We start from the raw sequence: 22,318 nt of genomic DNA, 5'->3' as shown, positions 1-22,318 counted from the left end.
AGGTACCATTACAGTGTGACGACGACAGCACGACGACGATGCAATGGCCACAACAGCGTCCCGACGACGACGTGATGAAGACGGAACGATGACGGTGGTGTGAAAATGATGATATGACGACGACGGCATGACGACAAAGGGATGTCAATGCTGGAATGATGCCGATGACAACTACGGCATGACGACGACGGTGTGCCGAAGATAATGATGTAGCTGGATGACGACGACGGTACGAAGACAATATAATGAGCGTGCTGAAAGTATTACAATGGTGGGACGACTACGACATGATGGCAATGATATGACGATGCTGGAGTGACGACAACATTATGGTGACAACGGCACGACGCGAATGCGATGACGAAGGTAAGATGACGACGGCGCCGTGACAACGAAGACATGACGACAATGGCATGGCGACAGTGGAATCACAACGACAATATGACTACGATAGAACGTCCAAGACGGCATGATGGTGAATGTATAACTGTCACTATCCGAAGTAGAAGAAGACAAAGTATGTAGAGGCCAGAGGAAGTTAAGGAGAAGCAGCGTAGAGAGCATGGTCGTAAGCTTAATAAGAAGGGAAGAAGAAAGAGAAAGTGGGCTGATGAACATTCGAGAGGTAATTCCATCAGTGGAATCAAATCAGAACATTAAGACTGAACTCGATGACATTTTCCCCCAAACCCTAAGTTTCATTCAGTCAGATTCTTAGATAACCTGTTGCAGGATTACCTTGCACACGTACGAACAAATATCATAATGGCCTCCGACGCTTCAGTGAACAACAATAAGGCGGCCGTAGGCCTCTTCTCGCCTTTTCTTTCCTGGTCATTCTTTTTGAGACTGCCAGATTTCAGCCCCATTTTTTAAGCCGAACTTTTGCCAATGCTTATGGCGCTGCGGAAACTACCTTTGAACGCTTATATAACATATTCCCTTCCTGTCTATACTTCGCTCACAGCTTCATCCAATTCACAAACTCCAAAGACACTTCTAACATTAGTTCGATCCTCGGCAGTTGAATTTTGTGAAACTATTATGGGTACCAGATCACTGTGCATTAATTTAAATGAATGGGCAGGTTCATCAGCGCGAGCATCCCTGAGTTGACCGATAGTGCCGGTTTCTCCAGTAGTGACGCACATAGCAGCGATTAGATAACGAAAATATTCAAGTCGCAGAGATGTCATTGAATCAATAACCAACGAACAAAATTTCGGCAACTGAAATTTGCGTGGAAAATCCACTGGTTTCAATCAAGACAATCGGAATAGTGATCACCAGATTACGCTGCCATGTCCTCTTATTAAACCTATACTTACACAGAACTGGTCTGATGATATCATCCCTGTGTCAATACTGCGAAGACACAGAAACCCTAGATCACTATTTTTTGTTATGTCGCCGGTGTAAATTATTAAAAAAAAAAAGACTTCTTGAAATCCCGCTTGCTAAATAGAGTTAATCTTAACATCAGAAATGATACTAACTTTCGATGCTTCAGTTGTGGGAGTCAGCCACAGGGACGTCTTTGATGCCATTTGCGGTTACATACAATCAACGAAACGATTACATTTTTTCATGTTCTTCTTTCTTTCTTCTTTAATTCAATGGGTGATAATCCAAACATTAAGTAAAGTAAAAGTTCAAGTACGCAATTCTTGGCCATTCCCCCAATGTGGGTACGAGTATGAAGCTATTATCATCATAATCATCACCAGATGTGGCCTGGGAGGAGCGAACAGTGACGATGTCACTGCTTGCAAGAGGGGGGGGGGGGGGGTGCGTCGAGACGGAAGACTTAAGCCGAAAAGAGACAACAGCGGCGTGGCACCAGCCTGAACTGATCCCACCACATACCGCTGCTAGGCACCGTGGCTTTCGTTCAGGTCAGTCGATGACAACGGTCGCCCGTTCTGTGCCACTGAGACAATCTCCCAGCCGATATGTCATCGGTCCACCGGCATCTGAAAGGTCAACGCCGAAGCGGACATGTAAGTGCCACAGGGTACTTGAGTTATTGCGACATTTAGCGGAAAATGCGTACTGGATCGTTTAGGGCCTCCTGAAGGTTAATAGCGGTAAAGTGCAGAGCCCAAACTCACGGCAATTAAGTCTAACTAGAACATTTATCCGGGTTTTTGTGCATTTGAAGTGGACTTGTATGTATTGTCTTAATTTTATAAATGTGTGTAGTGTGCCGTTCCAGATATTCATGTCTCGTTTGCCGGTAACCGTTACAATAACGACGACGCAATGAAGGCGATGGAATGACAACAAAAGATTGACGACACTGGAATCATTATGTAGAAATAACGATGGTATGACTATGACGGCATGACGACAATGCAATGGCGATAATAGTATGATGACTATGGCATAGGACTATGGAATGACCACGCTGCAGTGAAGGCAACGTAATGCCAATGCTTGAATGATACCGATGTTATAAAGATGACAGTGTGACGAAGGTAAGATGGAGCTTGAACGAAGGCGATGAAACAACGACAATGTTATGGCGATGCTGGAGTAACAACAATGGGAAGGCACAGTGAAATCACAGCAACAAAATGACGACGACGGAGTGACCCCAACGGCATGGCGATGACTGTGTGACGACGAGGCAATGACGATTAGGACATGTCGATGATGAACTGATGCCGATGACATGATAACGACATGACAGAGAGAGAATGAAGATAACAGTAGAATGACGATAACATGACTAAGGAAGGATCACAACATCATAAAGACCGATCTAAGCAAGACGACGGCATGACAATGACGGCGTACTGGTGTTGGAGCTCACGCCAGTGCTTACCTACATCACGTGCCATTAGCGGCCGCTTCGATTCGCACTGCCTCCTGCGTTTGTTTGCGCTATGTCCGTTACCAGACAACCGTGCGAGACTGTAGCCAGATACCAGCAGGAATGCTGCAGTCAAGCTGCCGTCGCCGCGGTAGCGTGCGCAACAGTAATATTTCCCGCGAAACGTATGCGGGACGCGCTACGTGCTTCGTATTGCATGAAGGCGCAGAAGCGCCTTATCATCAATTATGTTGTTCGGATGCTTGTTTTGAGCTCGTTCTTTTTTTCCTGTTCTGTATGTTGTATGCGTGATTGTATGCAAAATTGTATGCACTGTTCGCTTCACTTTGTTGAGCGATTGTAGCCTCTGCCTTACGGGGGTATAATCGAGCCATTGCATTTGGGGGTATGGGCCATAGATGATAGTTTTCAGTCGACGATATGCCCCGTAGAAATCCCGGGATCATAGCCGTAGACAGCTTCGTTGTATAAGTGCACATCACCACCGTAATTGAAATACTCGCGTTGACTAATGTTGTTCGTGTCTTTGCTTGTTGGTTTCTTATAATATGATTAATAAATATCGATCCATCGGTTCCCTTTCTTCTCGTGTTGACTAAGTTGTTGAGCTTCCTTTAGGTGCCCTTAGTACCGTTGGAGTCGAATATAGCTACATTTACCCCTGCTTCCAGAAAAGAAGACAGGAAGTTCCGGCCTACTCCATATCTGAAAGCATATGCAGATATAGTAGGCCACTTAGCACGAATACCATGAGTATTTATTTCACATCGCCCTTTTATACGATGCATTCACAGAGCCGTGCACCAAATGCACCGAGATGTCGGCACACCGTTAAGTGGTTAAGCTGAAATCAGAGCTGTACGCCTACTACAGCATGTCGATAGCAAACAGCTGGCTTTACGAATTGCTCGTCTATCCTTCACTGGTGTTCTAACGGGCACGTGGCACACTTCGCCGTGACTATATACTCGTGTAGCAATCGTCGTTTTCCTAATCAAGCCCATGTCGACAGCCTATTTTCTTTTTTGACATGATGAAATAAGGTGATTTTGGCCCCATCAGATGGTTGTATAATGGGGGAGTCGGTTCTCGTCCGATAGCTTCACTGTCAATGCGGCTTGTGTGGCCCTTTTCGTTTGTAAGTTCACCGCTGTTTTTAATGCCAAGCATTCTTTGCAATCTATCTATCTATCTATCTATCTATCTATCTATCTATCTATCTATCTATCTATCTATCTATCTATCTATCTATCTATCTATCTATCTATCTATCTATCTATCTATCTATCTATCTATCTATCTATCTATCTATCTATCTATCTATCTATCTATCTATCTATCTATCTAAGGAGAACGTGTTCGCAATGATGAAGCGGCTAGGCAAGCCCACGTTCTCCCTGACCCTCAGCATGTCCGAGCTCCACAGAGCACCTGCTTCAAGTTATCGAGAGAGTCAGAGAACCGGCCGAGGCGCGCCGCCGCAGAATCGATACCGTAGCCAGCTACCTGCAAAAGTCTGCGCATAACTTCGATTTCCACAGTAACAGGAACATGCAATATTTTTTCCTTCTAGGTCATCAATTTCAATCCCCTTCCATGATGTGCAACGTGCTATCGTCACCACTTTCTTTTTTTAAATGCCTGTAAGAAAATATTTGCTTTTCCTTCCGAGAACTGAACATGGGATGCAGTTTCCCGTAGAATATCTGCATCATGTCTTTTAAGAGCTCGCGTGATAGATTAGTCATTAGCACTTCGCAAAATCAGTTATATCTCGGCTCACTGCTAGGTTGGGAAATTGCTTTTGAAGGAGAGTTAATGCTATTCTAAGCAACTTTACTGTGTGAAAAAGTAAAAGTAAAAAAGTAAAAGTGTGTGTGTGAAATCCCCTGATAGAGTTTCATTCGATTACATATTGCTTTTCTGTGACCACAAAATGCTTTCATTATATTTTAAAGCGAGTCTCCAGAATTGCTTACAATAGAAGAAAAAACACTTCATGACAGAAAAATTTGCTGTTGCCTCGACCTCATGCGTGAAATATCTACAATGACTGCATTATCTCCATTCATGGATAGACGCACAAAAAAAAACGGTTCGAGCAGTAGCTTCTCAGCCTCAATTTGTGACCAGCTGGGCACAGCATTAAAGAAAAAGCCAAGAAAGAACCTTTCTAAAGGGCCCAGCACAACACATAGGTTGGGGGCCTGGCTAGGGGCGTTAATTCAAACAGGCGGGTCTCCGCAGGAGCCAAGAGGGCCCACATTCTTCAGAAAGAGTTTCGACGAAAGCGAAACTAGGAGAACGTCCACATGCAAGCAGATACCCGCAAGCGTCACACGCAGCGACCTTGGAGTTTTGGGAGCCGGGCCTCACAGGAAGGTGCCCTAACAGGGCCTCCGAAACCAAATTTATTCGAGGAACCGGGTCTGGCATTGGGTACACAGCGCTTTACCCGCCTCCTCCTCTTCCGTACCTTGCTATGCTCCTCACTCACTATGCTCCGTTCGCGTAAGGCTGCGGACAGGTCGGGCCAAAACCAACGTGGATGTCTTTTCACTCTCCCTTATCCCGAAGAAGCAACGTTTTCGGCCCGAGCAAACTGATCACGCGCTTTCGTTCCTCAAGAACGTCGCCAAGCTCATTCAGCGCGTTGGCTGCACGCAACACCCCCCAAACATTAAGGGGCCTTCAGGGAGATCCAGCTGTGCTTCTGGTCTTCTGATGCCGAGATCGTGAGTTAACATTGTTGTAAAGGGCGACTGCGCTGTCTGCTTTTCGCATTGTTTCTGCGTATTCAGGTCGGCGTAGTCTATGTTTGAGGTAAGCCCAGTTAAGCCAAATGTGATGACGGAGACATTCCACGTTCCGTCGTTGCGGCCCATGCAGCAACAATTCTAAGAATTCCGCAATGGTCAGTTGCCGAAGTCATTGCGAAGTCATTGCATCGTACTTGGGGTAGCATCAAGCGAGCATTGAATTTACTTGTGTCTGTGAGTGAACATACATCCTAAGTGAACATTTCTTTGCGAAGTGCGCGCACAATGGCTAACCTTCTCCTTCTCTACTTCCTTGTTATCGTTTCCCCTTCCCCACGAGCCGCGTATCCAACTCGGCGAAAGCTAGGTTAACCTCCCTGTTTTTCCTTCTTGTCGATCCCTCTCTCTCTAGCTCTCGAGGAGTTAACAAGTGTTAACGCTGTCCACTGTAATAGGAGGATACGTATTAGCGTTGTTACGATCAGTAATTCAGAACAGCTAGAACGGCCAACGGAAGAAAAATAATGGCAGAGTTTGCGTACCTAAAGGTATTTTTAGAATTGAGAAAGCACATAATGACCGTCGCATAATGGTCGACTAGCATTCAAAGTACAGTTATCAGCTATTATTCATTTCGTGACTCCGCTAACAATTTCTGATGTTCACCTTACAAGGTTCAGGTTAGCAGGTCACAAATCCGTCATATGTTTTTCTAAGATATCCTTTAAGCTAGCTGCTGACTTCTCGAAAAAGTAAAAGCTCGCTACCACAGTTGGGTATCATGTTACCTAAATAGCCCTCCTGGTATAAATGTTATCTAGCACTGTGTTGCCAGCTATAGCTCTAATTCGCGTGCACCCCGCTCTATAGAAGTCAGCATCGCCATCATCCTCTCTGTCTAGTGCAAAGCGAAGGCATTTCTCCCGTTAACAGCAACAGCACCTGACTTGCGCCAGCCGACCCCATCCCTGCCTGCAAAGTTCCTGATTTCATGACACCGGCAAACAATTTGCAGCCCACGGCCGCGTTTACTGTACGTTGGTGTCTCTTCTCTCGGGCAGCCTAGGATTGCTCCTTTCTAAATCAGCTGTTGGTTAACCATTCTGGCACCATTTGCAGCATCATCCTTATCACCTCGGTGGATATAATTGTGAACCTATATAGGAAGTTTATATGGTCGCTGAATGCAAGTACCAGCAACAGCGCTTATATAAACGCAGTATATGTCTACCGATAAAGTAGCGCCAGTAAGCGCATTTCTGTTCCAAGTAGTTTAAAAGTAAGGTGCTACATAAAAAGTACAACACCACATCATGGGTAGTTCTAAAGAACGCCTACCTTTTAAGGGAACAGCACATTATCTTCGATGTATCCTTTTGGTTTACTTGATTTTCCTTGATCTCGCCGTTCGCTATGGTCCCCTCGTTGTGCGCCCATTCCTAGCCACTCCTCCAGGATGTGCCGCTGTGAAACAAGTGGTCCATAATATAGCTAGACACATGTCTTACTTATCTGTGCACACACCTTTCATCGCCATCCTTTCCCCCACAAGCCCCGTACATCGCTTTAGTCTCACACTTTACATCCGCCTGACTTGGTGCTTACTTTTCTGGCTTAGCTTATGAGGCTTGCAGCGCGTACATATAAAATGGTGTGTGATTTATGTTGGGACCCATGTGGTGGAGAAATATAGACATTTATCAAATGTGATTAGACGTTGCACAGGATGAAAGTAAAAACAACTGTAGGCATCGCCATTAGTTGTAAGGCCTTTTAACTAACCGCTTCATTGAAGTGTCGCTTCACACATAGATTCCAACACGTGCGCTGGATCCGCACGTTTCTTTATCCGTGATTATACGCGCACCTGTGGTAAGTATCTGCAATCTTCGTTCATGCGGCGCCTGTGTTTTGCCGCCCTACTGTCCACCAAAAGTGCACAGCGCTCTAGAGCTTCTGGTGCTCCAGGTCGGCGACCTGTTTGCTCCATGGCCATCATAACAACAACAAAAACGAAGTTATTCAAGAATGCTTGTCGTATCTTTTTTTCTTTTTTACGTGTCATATACTTAACGTCCCATGTAAGATGCACCTGTGATGCGATAGACTTACAGCAAGCCGCCGAACGGCGGTGCTCCTCCTACCACTTTTCGGGTTGCGTAATCTGGGTGTGCCCATCGCGATTCGGATCAGCGCGGGATCAAGAGTTCCGCAGCGCAGTGTAATGGCTTCCAGCAAGGCGCGAGGTGTAGCCGGGCGCCGTCTTCGTTAAGCGGCCGGCCGCGACCTTGAACGAATTCCCCTGGGCCGTGACCGCGGCCACGTCGCGCTCAACACCAGCGGCGTTCGGCCCCGCAGCCGGCGCCTCCCTCCGCATACATCGCGCCCCCGACACCTGAGCGCCACTTGCGAGCCAATATTTGCGCTTTCGTTTTCAAGCCGCAAGCTGTGTTTGCGTAGCCGTTTCTCATTTGTCAACTCTTTGGCTGGCAAACGTGCGAGTTCCTTTCAGCGTTCGCTCCGCTTCGCGGCCTCTGCTTTATTTGCTGCCACTCTCTGAGCACATTTTTACATACTTGACGTTCCGCCGACCTCGTCCATTGCTGGGCACCGGCTGGAGCAGGCTTTTGTTTCCCTCTTCTTAGGCGTTCCCCGAATAGCGAGCCTGTTATATAACGTTTTCTTTCCTCATGGTTGGCAACGAACAGCAAAATTTGCACAGCAATGGGAACTAAAGGAAGTCATTACGAAGCACGCCTATTTTTTTTTTCTCTACGTGTTCATGCTCTAATTACTCCGTACATTGCATTGGCAACACACCATGCCCTTTTTATATGGCAGCACCAAAGCGGCAATTCTCACGAAAAGAAAAAAAGGAAAATGAAACAAACAGAGTGTGTTTCGCGAAAGCAGACAACTTGCACCACATTAGTTTGTGAAAGCGTTGATGCAACATTTATTCAATGAACACGTGCCGGAGGGTGATGGCCATTTTGTCCTATCGTGGCATATGAGATGGCCATACTAAGGCATAAGATGGCATGTCATGCAGAGTGAACTTAATGAAAGGAACCTAAACTTGCCAGCCTAAATGCTAAAAAGGTGTCGCACTCTGCATTTCATTTATTTAACACCGATGTAGCAGTATGATGGTGTGTGCGTGGATATAACCCTAAAATTAAAATATTAACACCCGCAAACGTGTTGAATGGGTGTGTTGAAATCTACACCCATTCTTGCGCCCTGTAAACCAGTTTCGCAAACTTTTCCGGTCGTGACCCCTTTTATTAGCACCAATCCTACTTCAGAGTGGTTGCTTAACACATGCTTATATTACTCTTCAAACGACGTTGAAAGAGGATGGGCAGCGAGAGCGAAAATTCATATCTGTTCTGACAAGCAGAGCGTGCATATAGCTGGACCCTCTATGGCCTCCAGAAAAAGGCTCATGACCCATTTGGGAGTTATGACTAGCCGTTTGAAAAACAATGCTTTAAGCACTCCGTACGATGGGTGTTTATGCATATCCCACAAGACGGGTCTCCTTACACTGAATACAGTGTTCGCTTTTGTTGAAACCGGATAAATCGCAGCTTTCGGGATAAAACAGAATTCGTAAACACTTCACCGGCGAGCTTTTTCTTTTTCGAAGTTTCTCGAATTTATTCCAAAACGCATAACCCTAGTTATAAAGCCGCTGCGTCTGTAGGAGGAGGAGCAGATTTTAATGAAAAGGAAGGAGGAGAGGTCGGTCTGGAGAGCGTGTCTCTAGCCTGCGACTCCTTACTAGGGAAAGGGGAAGTGGAAGATACAGGGAAGGAAAGACGGCAGGTGATTACTATATGGTACAACGAGCTACTACCGTACATGTTGTCCAATACGCGAATGCTACACTACACGCAGGAGTAATTTTGTCCAAACAAAACGTTATCGCGCAAACACATTTCGCCCTCTCTTCTTGCCTTACAGATCCTAGAGACGACCGTCTAAGCCAGTCTCACATAGAAAGGTCAAGAGTGATCTTATGGCGCGTTGGGCATGGCCAACTCTTCTCCAAGCTCCTAAAATATTTTCTTCCGAAATGGGGAGGAAGTCCAAGCAGCCAACACTAAACTTAAGAGCCCTTCGCTCAGCCGCATATTGAGGGCAGACATACTAAGAATGTGATCTATTGTCTCGGGAGTATGACCGACGCTACAGTCAGGGTTCCATTCCCCCCTGCGTCTGTAACTGTACACAGTATCAATAACAAGAACAGAAGATCCAAACAGCCTTCTTGTCGGATGTCAGCTATCGTCGAATAGCAGCGCTCTATGGGAATCTATCCGCTGACGTCACGGGACAGCCGCCGGCAGCCCGAAACGGGCAAGGAGAAGGCCTCTGCCGAAAAGAGAGTCTTTGAGAAAAAGTTGCGTTCACGCTCCTCTTGACAGCCCTACGAACCAATCACGAGTGCGAAATGTGACTTAGATGTTAACAGAAGCGTATGCCTTTCGCGGAATACGTTTTTTTACCAACGCCAAAGGGTGGTTCAAGGCCCTTTTAAATAGCTATTTTGTTTGATAAATGCCACTCACATCACAGGATGTCCGTGTGTGTGGGTACACTTAGTACGCTGCAAGGCTGTTGTTTTTTCAATGGCCACGCTAAAGTTTCGAGGCTGCTTTACAACTCCAACATAACAACGAATTAGCAATCGAAATTATGTGCATGTGGTATGAACGAGTTATTCCAGCGCCGTCACTCACCCATAACTTATAGTGCGTTTGTGGGCACTCACGACTATCTCCAGTACTAGCAAGAGTTTTTGCTGGGCTTCGAGAGCGCAGGCGCTGCAAAGGAAACATCACGCAAGTTTTGAAACCAATATGTGCAAACATATCTAAGACGTGCAGCGAAAATGTTGCAGCTATTCTGCAACGTTTTTGCTGCATGTCTTAGCGAATGGAGTGACTGCCTTCCACGTGAAGTTCCTGGGTTGGTAACCTCGCATTTCTTCTGCATTCTTTCTACGGATGAATTAATTGTTCTTTGAGAATACGTGGAAGTGTAAAATAGAAACAGAGGAAATGCGACGGGCTTAAGAAAACGTTGGCTTTCATTTCATTTCTAGTTCGATTTCCACCCTTTCTCAAAGGTGGTAATCCCAGATTGTAACTCTGTGTAAGCCCGTTATTTTATAGAATTCTTTCCTGGACATCAGTTCTATTCTTCTTTTTCGGGTGAATAAAATGACACCTCAAGGGTGTTAGCCATCATGGCACAACCGAAAGCAGCTTTCAAGGTGTAAAAGTACTTGTCCTTTTGGTACACATGCGTTTTTCAAGAATGTTGTAATTTTTACCAAGCTCGCTAGTTGTCTCTGCATAGTGACGTCAGTTTGTAGGACTGCACTGCGTGCTTCATATTCCGGCAAGGTATGGAGCTGGACCCACCAAGACTCGCCAACGAGCGGCTCTCAATTACTGCAGTAGGCAAGCGCAATCACTCCAGGCTTTTCTTTGGTCTTTTGTGATTCTTTATGCACCTTATAGCATCTGTTTCCTCAATCTCCGTGCTTATATCCTCATTTTTCTAATTGGAAGCGCTTATTGAGATATTCGCGCAAGAAAAAAAAATACTTGTGCACTCCTATATGTTACTTGTTAATAACTTACTGTAAGAATGGTTGTTACTCATGTACATTTCAGCACTTTATAGTGATTTAGAATGGAGAAGAGCTCATTGTGCCCAAGGGTGCATCGCATTGTTGAAAGCGTCTGCGGGACCCAAGGCTTCTAAGCTGTCGAGGTGATGACGCTGAACTACTTTTACACCTCTTGTAGCCCTGAAAAGTTAATATGATCATCCTCTAAAACTAAGGGCATTGAGCAAAAGAGCATTGTCCGGCTGTTCCCTGGCCGTAGGTGCAGGTGTTATTGCGGTTCTCCACTGTGTTCAAATGTGAGACGCTAAATAGGTCACAATAGTCTCGCTATTTAATTTCTTTGTCAGCTCCCTCCACAATGATTCATATATTAGAATAATTCAGTGCTGAAAAAGTTCCGGCATATCACTAATTAGATGAATTGGTGGTATAACGTTGAGAAGCCACGCCTCGACGTGGTGACATGCAGTAGAGTAAATAAAAAGAAAAACATGCGTGATTCAACCCTTTGTGACCTCTTTAATACACGGAACGTAGACGCGAACATCCATGAGTCGTGCAGCGCGAAAGATGTCGCTCCCATGGTGTGGTCCAACCGCGACCGACGAGGAAAGTGTCGGTACTGCCTCATCACATCCCCATCGGGTTCGCCTTTTTGACAACTGAAGCTTAGCCTAATCGAAATAAGCTACTTCAGAAGTGATTGTCGCCTACATCCATACATGGCTGGAAGATAGGCAAACACGCACGAAAAAATAAAAATAAAACACAGGTGATTTGCACGGACGGATCCAAGGAGAGGGGGCAGAGGCTGAGAGCTTTCATCCCCCTCCCGGCACATAATGGGCCACTATATGGCTGTACTGGAAGGTTGCTTTCAACCAAAACAACCTTATTTCTTGAGTGTTGTTGCACTGGAGGTAGGATCTACTTGGGGGAAAGCATGAAGGGTTAGCAAAATTAATGTACCCTTTTGTTTTCTTGTTTTTCAGAAGCAGTGTTATCCTAGCTTTGTGGGAGTGATATTCTCGTGAGGACAATGCAAATGGTTTCCCAACACTATACTGACATGCCCTAACTGGCTTTTTAATTCTTTTCTTTTCTCCAATTCCTCCAAGACGCTAAGACCCTAGATTGCTAGGCCTAGCTTTGCATTTCATACATCGGGGCATCGCTGTTGGCGTGAATTAAGTGGTTGAGAGCATTCTGAGAGTACCCCATCCATGGGGGAAACCGCAGGTTTCCCCCATGGATGGGGTTCATTACTTCTCTCCACTTCATTACTCCACTTCCACTCCACTTCATTACTTCTCTCCACCTTGCGGGTTTCCGCAGAACTGCTACGTCAAACACTTGCCTTTGCTTCGTGTTGTCGACAAATTCGACTTCGCCCTGCCATCTGCTACCCGCCTGGTTAGCTCAGATGGTAGAGCGGCTGCCCCGGAAAGGCGGTGGTCCCGGGATCGAGTCCCGGACCAGGACGAATATTTCTTCAACTATGAGGCCTTTCTTTCGAGGAACCCGTATGGGTTTCCTTTGTAGCAATTGCTACCAACGGGTGGATGTCTGATTTTCCCTTTATTCATTACTTCTCTCCACCTTGCGGGTTTCCGCAGGACTACTACGTCTTACTAGAAAGCTATGTGGAAAAACATTATACACTCTATTCGTTTATTTAGCATTTCGGTTGGACCGCAATATAATGTGACACTTTCTAATGTCGGTTCCCGACTTATCTTTCACCTAGATTCTAGCGGCGGCCTGCAGCTTTTGAGCGTTTCTGAGTAGCCTTATCAGATATTGACGCAACAAACTGTAGTTCGCGTTTATTACCAAAACAACATGCAGGCTTTTCAACAACGAAGGCTATTACAGAATAACTTGGAAGTGGCCGATTCAAGGCCGGGCTCATGCAGTGAAACGGCTTTTAATATTTGCTTTTCAAATCTTAAAATTCCCTGGAATATCCTAAAGGTTACCGTTTTCTCTTTCGTACAACATTACGGACGAAAATTCCCCAAAAACGAAAAATTCCTCGCGCGGAAAATCACTGCACGCACATCAACCCCTCCTTTTGTGTGATTCAATAGAGCGTTACGGGAGCAACTTGAGAAGAGTGGAACCGAGCAATGGTGCAGGGCCTTTGATGCCAATCGGCTTCTCAAGTGCCGCGTTTATGTTATGATTAATTATGTACTTTATGAACTGTCCATCGGGGCTAAAAGCTTTTGGGCTAAAGTCATGCACAATGTCTACCCAAACTGCGGTTTCATTCTTTTTACTCATTGCTCCAAGAAAAAAAGTCAAATACCAGATACGCGACAAAATGTGGTTTGACTCGGACAAGAATGCTTCGCCTCAAAACAGGGCCTAATTTGAAGCGTTAGCTTTCTTTTGAACCTTTATAGCAGGTTGGTGCACATGGCTGCTTACGGCTTTTTTTTACCAGATACGCATACGTCTATGATTGCCCTTATAATTCATGTTTTCCAATAAACATAGAGGTATTCAGTGCTCGTTCTCTCTGTTCCGCTATCTGCCTGTCGGGTCTTTCACGATGTTTTCTCCCGTTTACTAAGCCTTATTGGAATTGGAAGCAGTGATTCACCATGCTCTGTTTGTACAACATTCACTAATATATATATATATATATATATATATATATATATATATATATATATATATATATATATATATATATATATATATATATATATATATATATATATATATATATATATAGTACGTCCCAGGCTGATACTGCGGCTCACTATGGGCCACATTATTTGCGTTTTTGTAACGTGTTCACCACGGAATAATAATTTTCCGTCTAGCACAACCACATAGAGGCGCATGCAAGCAATTTACGGCGCGCATTGCTTCGTGGCTTGGTATTACGCATGCATGGCATTTTGCCATCAAGAGTAGACTAATGTTAAGTGTACATATTACAAGTGCAAAAGCTTGCAGCAACAGCTTGATGACTTTTCTCCTCGAAGCATGCCTGCTTATGTAAGCATAAGCGGTAATCATGTCTAAAAAGACGACATGAGGCAACACAGTTGCAATGAGAGGACCACAATGGGGCTCTCACCTTTGCTCTCGCCATGTCCTCCAGCTGTATCTAATGACGCGGACGCTTGGGATGTAAGTATATGTTTGAAAGCCTTGTATTTCGCATGGAATGAAGGTGCAGGATAAATGATCTTTTCTTTAAGTAAAAGAACGTCAGTAGGCTTCAGGTGAACTTAAGTCACTAAGTATCGTGTGCTGCCTGTCTAATTAGTCAAGGGCCTCAAGGCGGCGATGTTTGGCATCTACGCATGTCGACGTCTCTGCGAACTCCTGAAATTGACATTGGAGAAGGTACACCTAAAAAAAAAAGGAAAAGTAAGAAAGAAAGAAACAAAACAAGAGTCATGATAGTGGTGAGGTTCGCCGCAACCAATGCAGGCAGCATTCTTCTGTTTAATTTTATTGCCGGATTAATTTTACAGGTTATATCCAGAATACTGGATAACCTTTAATACCTAGTGTTACGCAAGTGCTTGTGCAAGCTGCGCAACCTGCGAACCGCTACGCTTGACAGACAAGTTGCATACATGTCGCGGGAAAGCTACCTTTTCTTGCGGTGTGCACCATGAAATGAAGTGTTCCACACTCAGGGCGTACATGGTAGTGTTTGCTGTACAATACCGATATGTGGGCTCCGCTAATGCACTGATGCTTACGGTTTAAAAGTGTTCTCTGATGTGCTTGTGTTGCACGAACTGTGCACGAACTGGCCACGAAAACATCGGAAGGAAATTCCTCTATTGGGCGTATATCTTATAGCGTATTGCAATTATATGGACCCTCCAGGCGAATTATCGCCCTCGCCGTCACCGTGATGTTCCGTAAGCTTGTTCCGTATGTTCCGTGTAGACGCCATTTTTTTAACCACCTTCATGCCAACTATTATATCTCTGTGATGCTCATTTGCGGTCGCACGAGGTAGTCACGCCATCTGAAGGCTGTGTGCGGTGCTTGAGCTCTCGGAAAGGATAGCTGTCCTCTTCTTCCGTTGGGGATTCTTGTTTTGCGGAGAGCAGCCCTCTCCCTCTGAGGAGGCCGCGGGAGAAGAGGACGGCAGTTTTTTGCCGCGCCAACGCAAATATGACGTAGGAGACAACGCACATATGACGTGGCCATACATATGCGTGGCCACGTGAACTACCACTACAGATGTGCTGGTTAACGGCCCTGTTCTCAACAGAATTACGCATTGAAACAGCAGACGCTATGCTAACTGCAAGAAATTATTCCTCTTCAAGTGTATACTCCCTTTAATGAAGAGGACAGCGCTCTGCAAGTGTTCCGCTATTAGCTTTCGTTGAAAACACCTTCGTTGACTTTTCTCCTTGCCTTTACAGGGACATGTCCTGTTCATCTCGCCGCTTCGGCACGGCCGCACCGGTCCTGCTGCTGCCGATCGTGCTGGTTCTGGTGCTGGCGATGTCGCCTGCGCGGAGAAGCATGGCATGCGCCCATGCACGGCCGTCCACACCGTGGCCGCCATACGGCATGCCGCACCGCCCTCTGCGATGGGGTTACCTGGCCTACGGATCGTCATTTCTGTTGTGCGACAACTGGCTCGGCCGTCACTACCGGCGGCGAAACAAGCTCGGGGACTACCCGTACTGCGCTCACGGGTCCAGAGGACTGTACAACCTGCGACCCAAGCCTTCGCTGCACGACCTCATATACGGCCGCCACAAGGGACCAGCGACGGACACGGACGATTAAGCGGCCGTGCTTACAGGAGTTCGTGTACACAACAAGTGGAAGCTTCGTCACTGTTTCGGGAACCTGCTTCAAACGTTCAGTATACAAGAGTGGAAAGAAGTGGCTCGCCCCAAGTGCGCGGACTCCCAAGTTTGGGTCACGTTCCTCGAAAACGTCAGCGGGAAAGCATTCAATGATCTTGCTCAGATGACCGGAGCGCCCAGACTATAAAGTTGCTTATGTAAACATTTTTTCTTTCCTGTGGGCGCTTGTTTGTTCATTGCTGCATGCCTGAAAGTGCAGCAATGCAGTGTCAGCGTTGAATGTTATCCTTTTGGTGGAGCAACAGCTAGATGGAAACAGCTGCTTGTATCTACAGAAACAATTTTCTTCTTTAATCTTTTTAGTTCAAAAGGAATGTGACATAGATAATGTGTTACAGATCTGCTACATATGACATATCCAAAAGGGTCTAAGTTTGTAAAATGGTGACTCCTCAGAAAACGCTGTCCTCAAAAACTAATAATAACAATAAGTCCCCAGGTCACTGTCATGGCATCCACTAATAAGATTCGATCTCACCGGCCCTGTCACAGTCGCAGCGAATGTTAACCTGGACAAAAACTGGTTCAAAACTGGTTACAAAAACTGGTTCAGGTTATCACCGCAATCAGTCCCGCTATACATATAAGGAATAATAAATTAATGCCATACTTTGTTATTGTTGTTCAGTCCCGTGATGTCTCGAAATAAACAAAATAGGAGAAAATTTGTAACCTTCAAAACGTGTATACTGTGACAAGGTTACTCGATATAACGAAAGTTACTGCATGCGTCCTCACCTTGCAGATGCCATATATTATGCTAAATGTATAAGAAAATTTTTCATTTTTAACTGCCTCGTTTCGTGAGTGCTTGTTTTATGAAATAAGCGTGTTTTTTTTTTTCTCTATGTAATACTATCGGGCATCAAGTCAAAGCGCTTACTTTGTTTGTAATGCTAAAAAATTATTAACTTCACATATTCGTTTATTCAAGTTCTGAAGCGCATGCATTTTTCAAATAATTAATTGCATAAATAAATATCAAAACCAAAATGAATGATTCCTTTGTTTATCATTGTTACAAAATTCAGTTTCGATTAGCCTGACAATCACTTCGGTGTAATACTTTTGTGACTGCATTTTCCGCGAAGTTCATCGTCTCATCATTTAACAATTCCATCTTAAGAAGAGTATTTAGCTCGGGAGCCCATACGTATACATACATGGGAATGGAGAAATTGTTTTTATTGACAACCACTGCACCAAATAGATGAGGTTTGTTGCAATAAAAACAAAGTTTAATATCTATAATGAGTCGGAAAGCAGATCTGCTATTTAGGCCATCAACGTCTTTACAAAATTTTTGGCAATGGGACGATTAAAAAAAAACAATTATCAAGTTACGAACTCTAACTCAGCAATGAAAAGCGACATCACATTTCTGTAAACTGTACCTAATAGTTCCATTTTAAAGTTCTTTTTAAATTGTGCAGGACCGGTGTGAAATTCATGACATGTTGCAAAGAGCCAATGGAAAGGATGGATAAATGAAAGAACTGTCTTCAGGTGTGCCCAGCGTTTCCTGGAAGGCCACAGCGACTCCAAGGACGATCAGGACACCCATCCACCACGTGTGAAGATGAAAATATCGATCGCATGCCTTCTCTGGTGCTCAGTGGCCGCCGAATGACTGCTTGAACGATATCAGAAGCACTTGGTTTGAGAAAATTTGTTGTTCACCGCATTTCTACAGCAAATTTTGAAATCAAGAATATTCGCCCCACAATGATGCTGAGGCTGGTTGGTGACTCCTGAGCAAACGTTGCGACAAAAAGAATGTTGAGTTGATTGGAAAACTTCAGAGGACAACGATGAATTTTTGCAAAGGGTCGTTGCAGGCGACGAAACTTGGATTTGTGAATGCGACTACGAACGTAAGTAGGAGACGAAGGAGTGGAAAAAGAAAGATGAGCCAAGGCTAAAAAAAAAAGCGTCGAAGAACAAAGCAAAAATCAGTCATGTTGACCGTGTTTTTCGACTGCGATGGAATTGCGCACATCGACATTGTACCTTAAGGTCAGGCGGTCGATTCACCTTTCTAGCTGGAGGTTTGGAGGCATCTGAGAGCATGTTAGTGCCGCGTACGACCAACTTTGTCGAAACAGGGACACTGAGTTTTGCCCTGCGTGCTGGTCATTAATACAGCCTGAGTTTTTGGCACGCAATTTCATCACTGCGCGGAACCACTCTCCCTACTCGCCGGATTTAACCCCCCTACGGCGTTTTCTTTCTTTCTTTTTCCTGTCCCCCAACCACAACTTGGTGCTTCGGAGGTGGCGTAATCACCGCTGAAGCGTTGGACAGAAGATTCGGGTTCTTCTAATAATGGAAGAAGACCTGGACCCTGCGTATTGTGCCTAATGGAGAATATTTCGGAGGGGATCACATTAATGTATCTTAAAGTTTGTGAAACAATTTTTTTTAAACTTACTACACGAATTTCTGGAGCAGACCTCGTAAACCCTTCTTATACATACTGCTGATTTCTTAGTAGGACTTCTGAGAAACCCTCGTGAATATTCTAGCGATTTCACGTAAGCTGTAAATTCATGTATCCAATTTATTCGCCTTAGGTGTCCAAACAGATGCACTTTAAAGAACCTCGATATCTCCTTTTGGTGCATGGTTAGAGATTTGTAAACTTCATGCTGCAATTTCTTTTTCAACACCTTGTTCGAGATTCCTGTAAAAACTTGCGAGCCTTAAATAAAAATTATGTTGTCTAGAGCCACTTGACTTTTTCGGTCAAGTGCAATAAGCTTCATTTAATGTGGTCTGCTGGTTGTCTGGTAAAAACTTTTCTGACTTTTTCTGATTCTTTCTATCTAAGGTTGGCGTGTCCAAATACCACACTACAATGTAGTTCAAGTGTTCATCTATCACAACAAGCACTGAACTTTTCCGCGTCCGTTCGTACCCGAAGGAAAACCTTTGTTCAGAAATACATACCGTGGTCTGGCTAATGTTAGCCAAGCTGTCTAGCAAAATAAAAAAGAAAAGGAATACTTTCAAAACACGCTGCATAACACGATTAAAAAACTTACAGTTTTCAATCGTCAAAGATATGTCTTAAGATGGTATCTTGCCCCATGTGCTGTTTCATTATTTTTCTTTCCTTGGACAACTTGGTTAACGTTTGCTGGGACATCCTATATAACCCCGCTATATTTGTTGAATTAAGTATCGTTGTAATTTCTTTTTGTGTGTGTGAACAATTCGTATCGTTAATCAGTGGAAGACGATCGGGAATACATAAATGAATAAATTGATAAAGCAAAACGAGAAACAATGACATGCGAAGGAAGTAAACTGGCTCTATTCTTTATGTAGCCCGATAGGATAAAGGAACAGCAAACGTTTGACGAACTCGACAGCATTGCCGACAAAAGGCGCCCTTGGACGTGGCATTGGAAGACCAAAGAAACAGAAACGTGTAGGCGAGGCTCATTTGCATGGAGCCTGCATAGAGTAGCTGACAGCGAGAAAATGGGACGCATTATCCTGTCATCTTGTTTCTGGTCTTACCTCCTTAGACAATGACTGGTAAGAAAAAGCGCACACATCAGACATCCGTTTCCGGCATAGCTCCGAGTGTACAAAAAAAGTGGTGGCTCTAAAAAATGAGTTTCATAAACTCTGTTAAGCATACCACTTGTGTCTTCAACAAGTGTACTTGCTGAAAATGAGCTCATATATTACTTCTGAATTTTCTCTACAGGATTTAGCTTCAGGGTACAAAGCTTACACGAGAACTATTGTGGTGAATTTATCAAATTGCGTTTTCTTCTCTTGCCCCCCCCCCCCCATCTTCTTCATTGTCTATAGTTGTAAAATGTTTTCACTGTCTTCTTTTGCATTTTTGCAGAACGTGCTAAACTCGGTCTTTATAACAAAAAAGCACGAAATGCAAGCACACCCGAATATAATCTCTTGCACTACAGTGTTTGGGAATTATGCTTCCCAGTACACTTACTGACATTCAAGTTGGACAACAGTTGATCATCTACTATGAGTCTTATGCGCAGAAAATTTCGGTAAAAAGTTGTCGTGAGAAGCTGCTACATAACTACCAGTCGTCATGGCGGGTGCCTCCGAGGAATCCTGGGGCCCCTAAATTTACCTAAAGAAAATATTTCTTTGAGAACTTATTACTCGAATGCAATCGGCAGAGTTGCAATATCTTCCCATCGACGTGCGGCGTCATTTTCTCGATGCAGAAGGGCGAACATCCACCTTTTACACCAGATTGTTCTATGAGTAATCGCGAGAACTCGATAAAACCTAACGCGATTGCTCAAGGTGTTAGTGAAACGGGCTTGAGGAAGGAATTGTCTGTTGAAGTGCGTGCCATCATATGACCAGGAATGGTTTGTAAGTGCTATCTGCGTGACCTTAGGAGAAAGCTCTAGCTCGGGGCCGACTGCGTTTTCCACATTGAAATACACGTAAAACGCGAAAATTCTCTCGTGAGACAAGCGATGGACAGACTTTAATGTAAATTTGCTGCATTTGAGAGACAAAAGTAAATTGTCCCAACTTTAGGAAGCGGAAATTTGATTTGTGACATCATACTTTTCACAAAAATTGCCGAAAATTGGTAAGTTTTTTTAAAAGAAACAAGATGTTTTGAAGCACGAAGTTGAAACATTCTTAACCGTATGCGTGAAAGGATATCGCAGCTTTACAAACTGCATCTGTTAGAGCATCTCAAGCTAACCAATTTGATATGTGAGTTTATGTACCTTACGTGAAACTTGCTTTGCTTAAGAGGGCATCGCCAATTTCTATTTACGTATATTAGCGGTATCTTTTACAGAGGTATATATTACATCAATGTTGTCCGCTTTAGATGTCCTAATAAGTAAAGTTTACAGAATCGTGATGTCATTATTTCTTACTGAGTTACCGAGTTTAAACTTGCTATTGCAATTTTCACTAATATTTCTAAAAATGTTGCCCACCTAAGACAACTTAGCTTCTTTCGTTCACTAGATTATAACTTTTTCTTTAACTACAACAAACCTCACAATAGTCGATGAAGTAGATACTGCGAAAAGCGATTCCTCGGCTCCTAAGCATTCACATAGTAGTTCCCGAGTTAAAGCTTTCTATTAAATAAAATATGATCCATATAGGGCCTGCAACAACGGTACTTAACCTTGACTTCATCATAAGGAAAGGGGCTTTCTTTAGGTAGCCACGGAAGCCTTAAATAATTCACAGGGTCTCATGGTATCCCTAAAGCGGCTTCAAGGGGAAAGCCGAAGTGCTGATGCGTTGAAGACGGACACATGACGTACACATCCCCTTCAATTTGGTTAGTCTAATTAGCTTAGTCATTCATCTTAATTCACTTAGCGTACTTCGCTTTGTCATCCCTCTTAAGTACAATGGTCGAGGGTTCGACTCCCACACGAGGTCAAAGGTTCGATTGCCTTAATTAACTTCGCCTTAATGACCACTAAAAGTTGTGGGTTCGACTTCCACCTATGGTCGTGGGTTCAACCTCCACCAAAAGCCGTGTGTTCGAGTGCCTCAATTAAATATATCTTAATTATATGTGCCCTAATTAACTTCGCCTTATTACCACCAAAGGTGGTGTGTTCGTTCGACTCCCCCCAAAAGTCTAGGGTTCGACTCCCACAATAGGCCGAGGGTTGGACTCCGGCCAAAGGTTGTGGGTTCGAGGTCCTAAATCTTAATTAACTGTACCTGAAATAACGTTGCCTTTATTGGCGCCATAGATCGTGGGTTCTACACCCGCCAAATGCCCTGGATTCGAGTTCCTTAATTAACTGTATCTTAATTAACTTCGCCTTCATTAACACAATTATCTATCTATCTACCTATCTTAATGAACTTCGCCTGCGTTAACACATGGGTCCATCTCCTACAAATGGTCCTGGTTCGAATCCCAGCAAAGGTCGAATGTTCGTAGTCCTAATTAGCACCAAAGGTCGTGGGTTGGACTCCCACCAAAGGACGAGGATTCGTAGCGTCTTTGTACTTTTCGTGTCGTCGACGCGTTTTCACTCACTGTCGACAAGTGAAACATATAAGGCTTTCGCCTTACTAAGCACCCTTGCCGAGACCAATGCTGTCACGCAGTCTTGTTGACTGCCACAGCAGCGATGAAGGAGGTGCCAATGTCGCCAGTGGTGTCAGGGTCCATACAAGACTGCGATGAGGGGAAGGCAATCTGAATACA

General features: G+C 44.4%; 1 protein-coding gene across 1 annotated transcript; it reads left to right on the top strand.

The window, feature by feature from the left end:
- Positions 1–5,379: 5,379 nt before the first annotated feature.
- On the top strand, positions 5,380–18,841 carry LOC129386541 (uncharacterized). The gene is made up of 2 exons (XM_055074611.2): positions 5,380–5,571; positions 15,655–18,841. Exons 1-2 carry the CDS (start codon positions 5,561–5,563, stop codon positions 16,025–16,027), a joined length of 384 nt encoding a protein of 127 aa, XP_054930586.1. The 5' UTR covers positions 5,380–5,560; the 3' UTR covers positions 16,028–18,841.
- The last annotated feature ends 3,477 nt before the right edge of the window (positions 18,842–22,318 follow it).

This window comes from Dermacentor andersoni, chromosome 4, assembly GCF_023375885.2.
Source record: "Dermacentor andersoni chromosome 4, qqDerAnde1_hic_scaffold, whole genome shotgun sequence".
Lineage (NCBI taxonomy): Eukaryota > Metazoa > Arthropoda > Arachnida > Ixodida > Ixodidae > Dermacentor > Dermacentor andersoni.
This window is presented reverse-complemented; position numbering and strand designations above follow the sequence as displayed.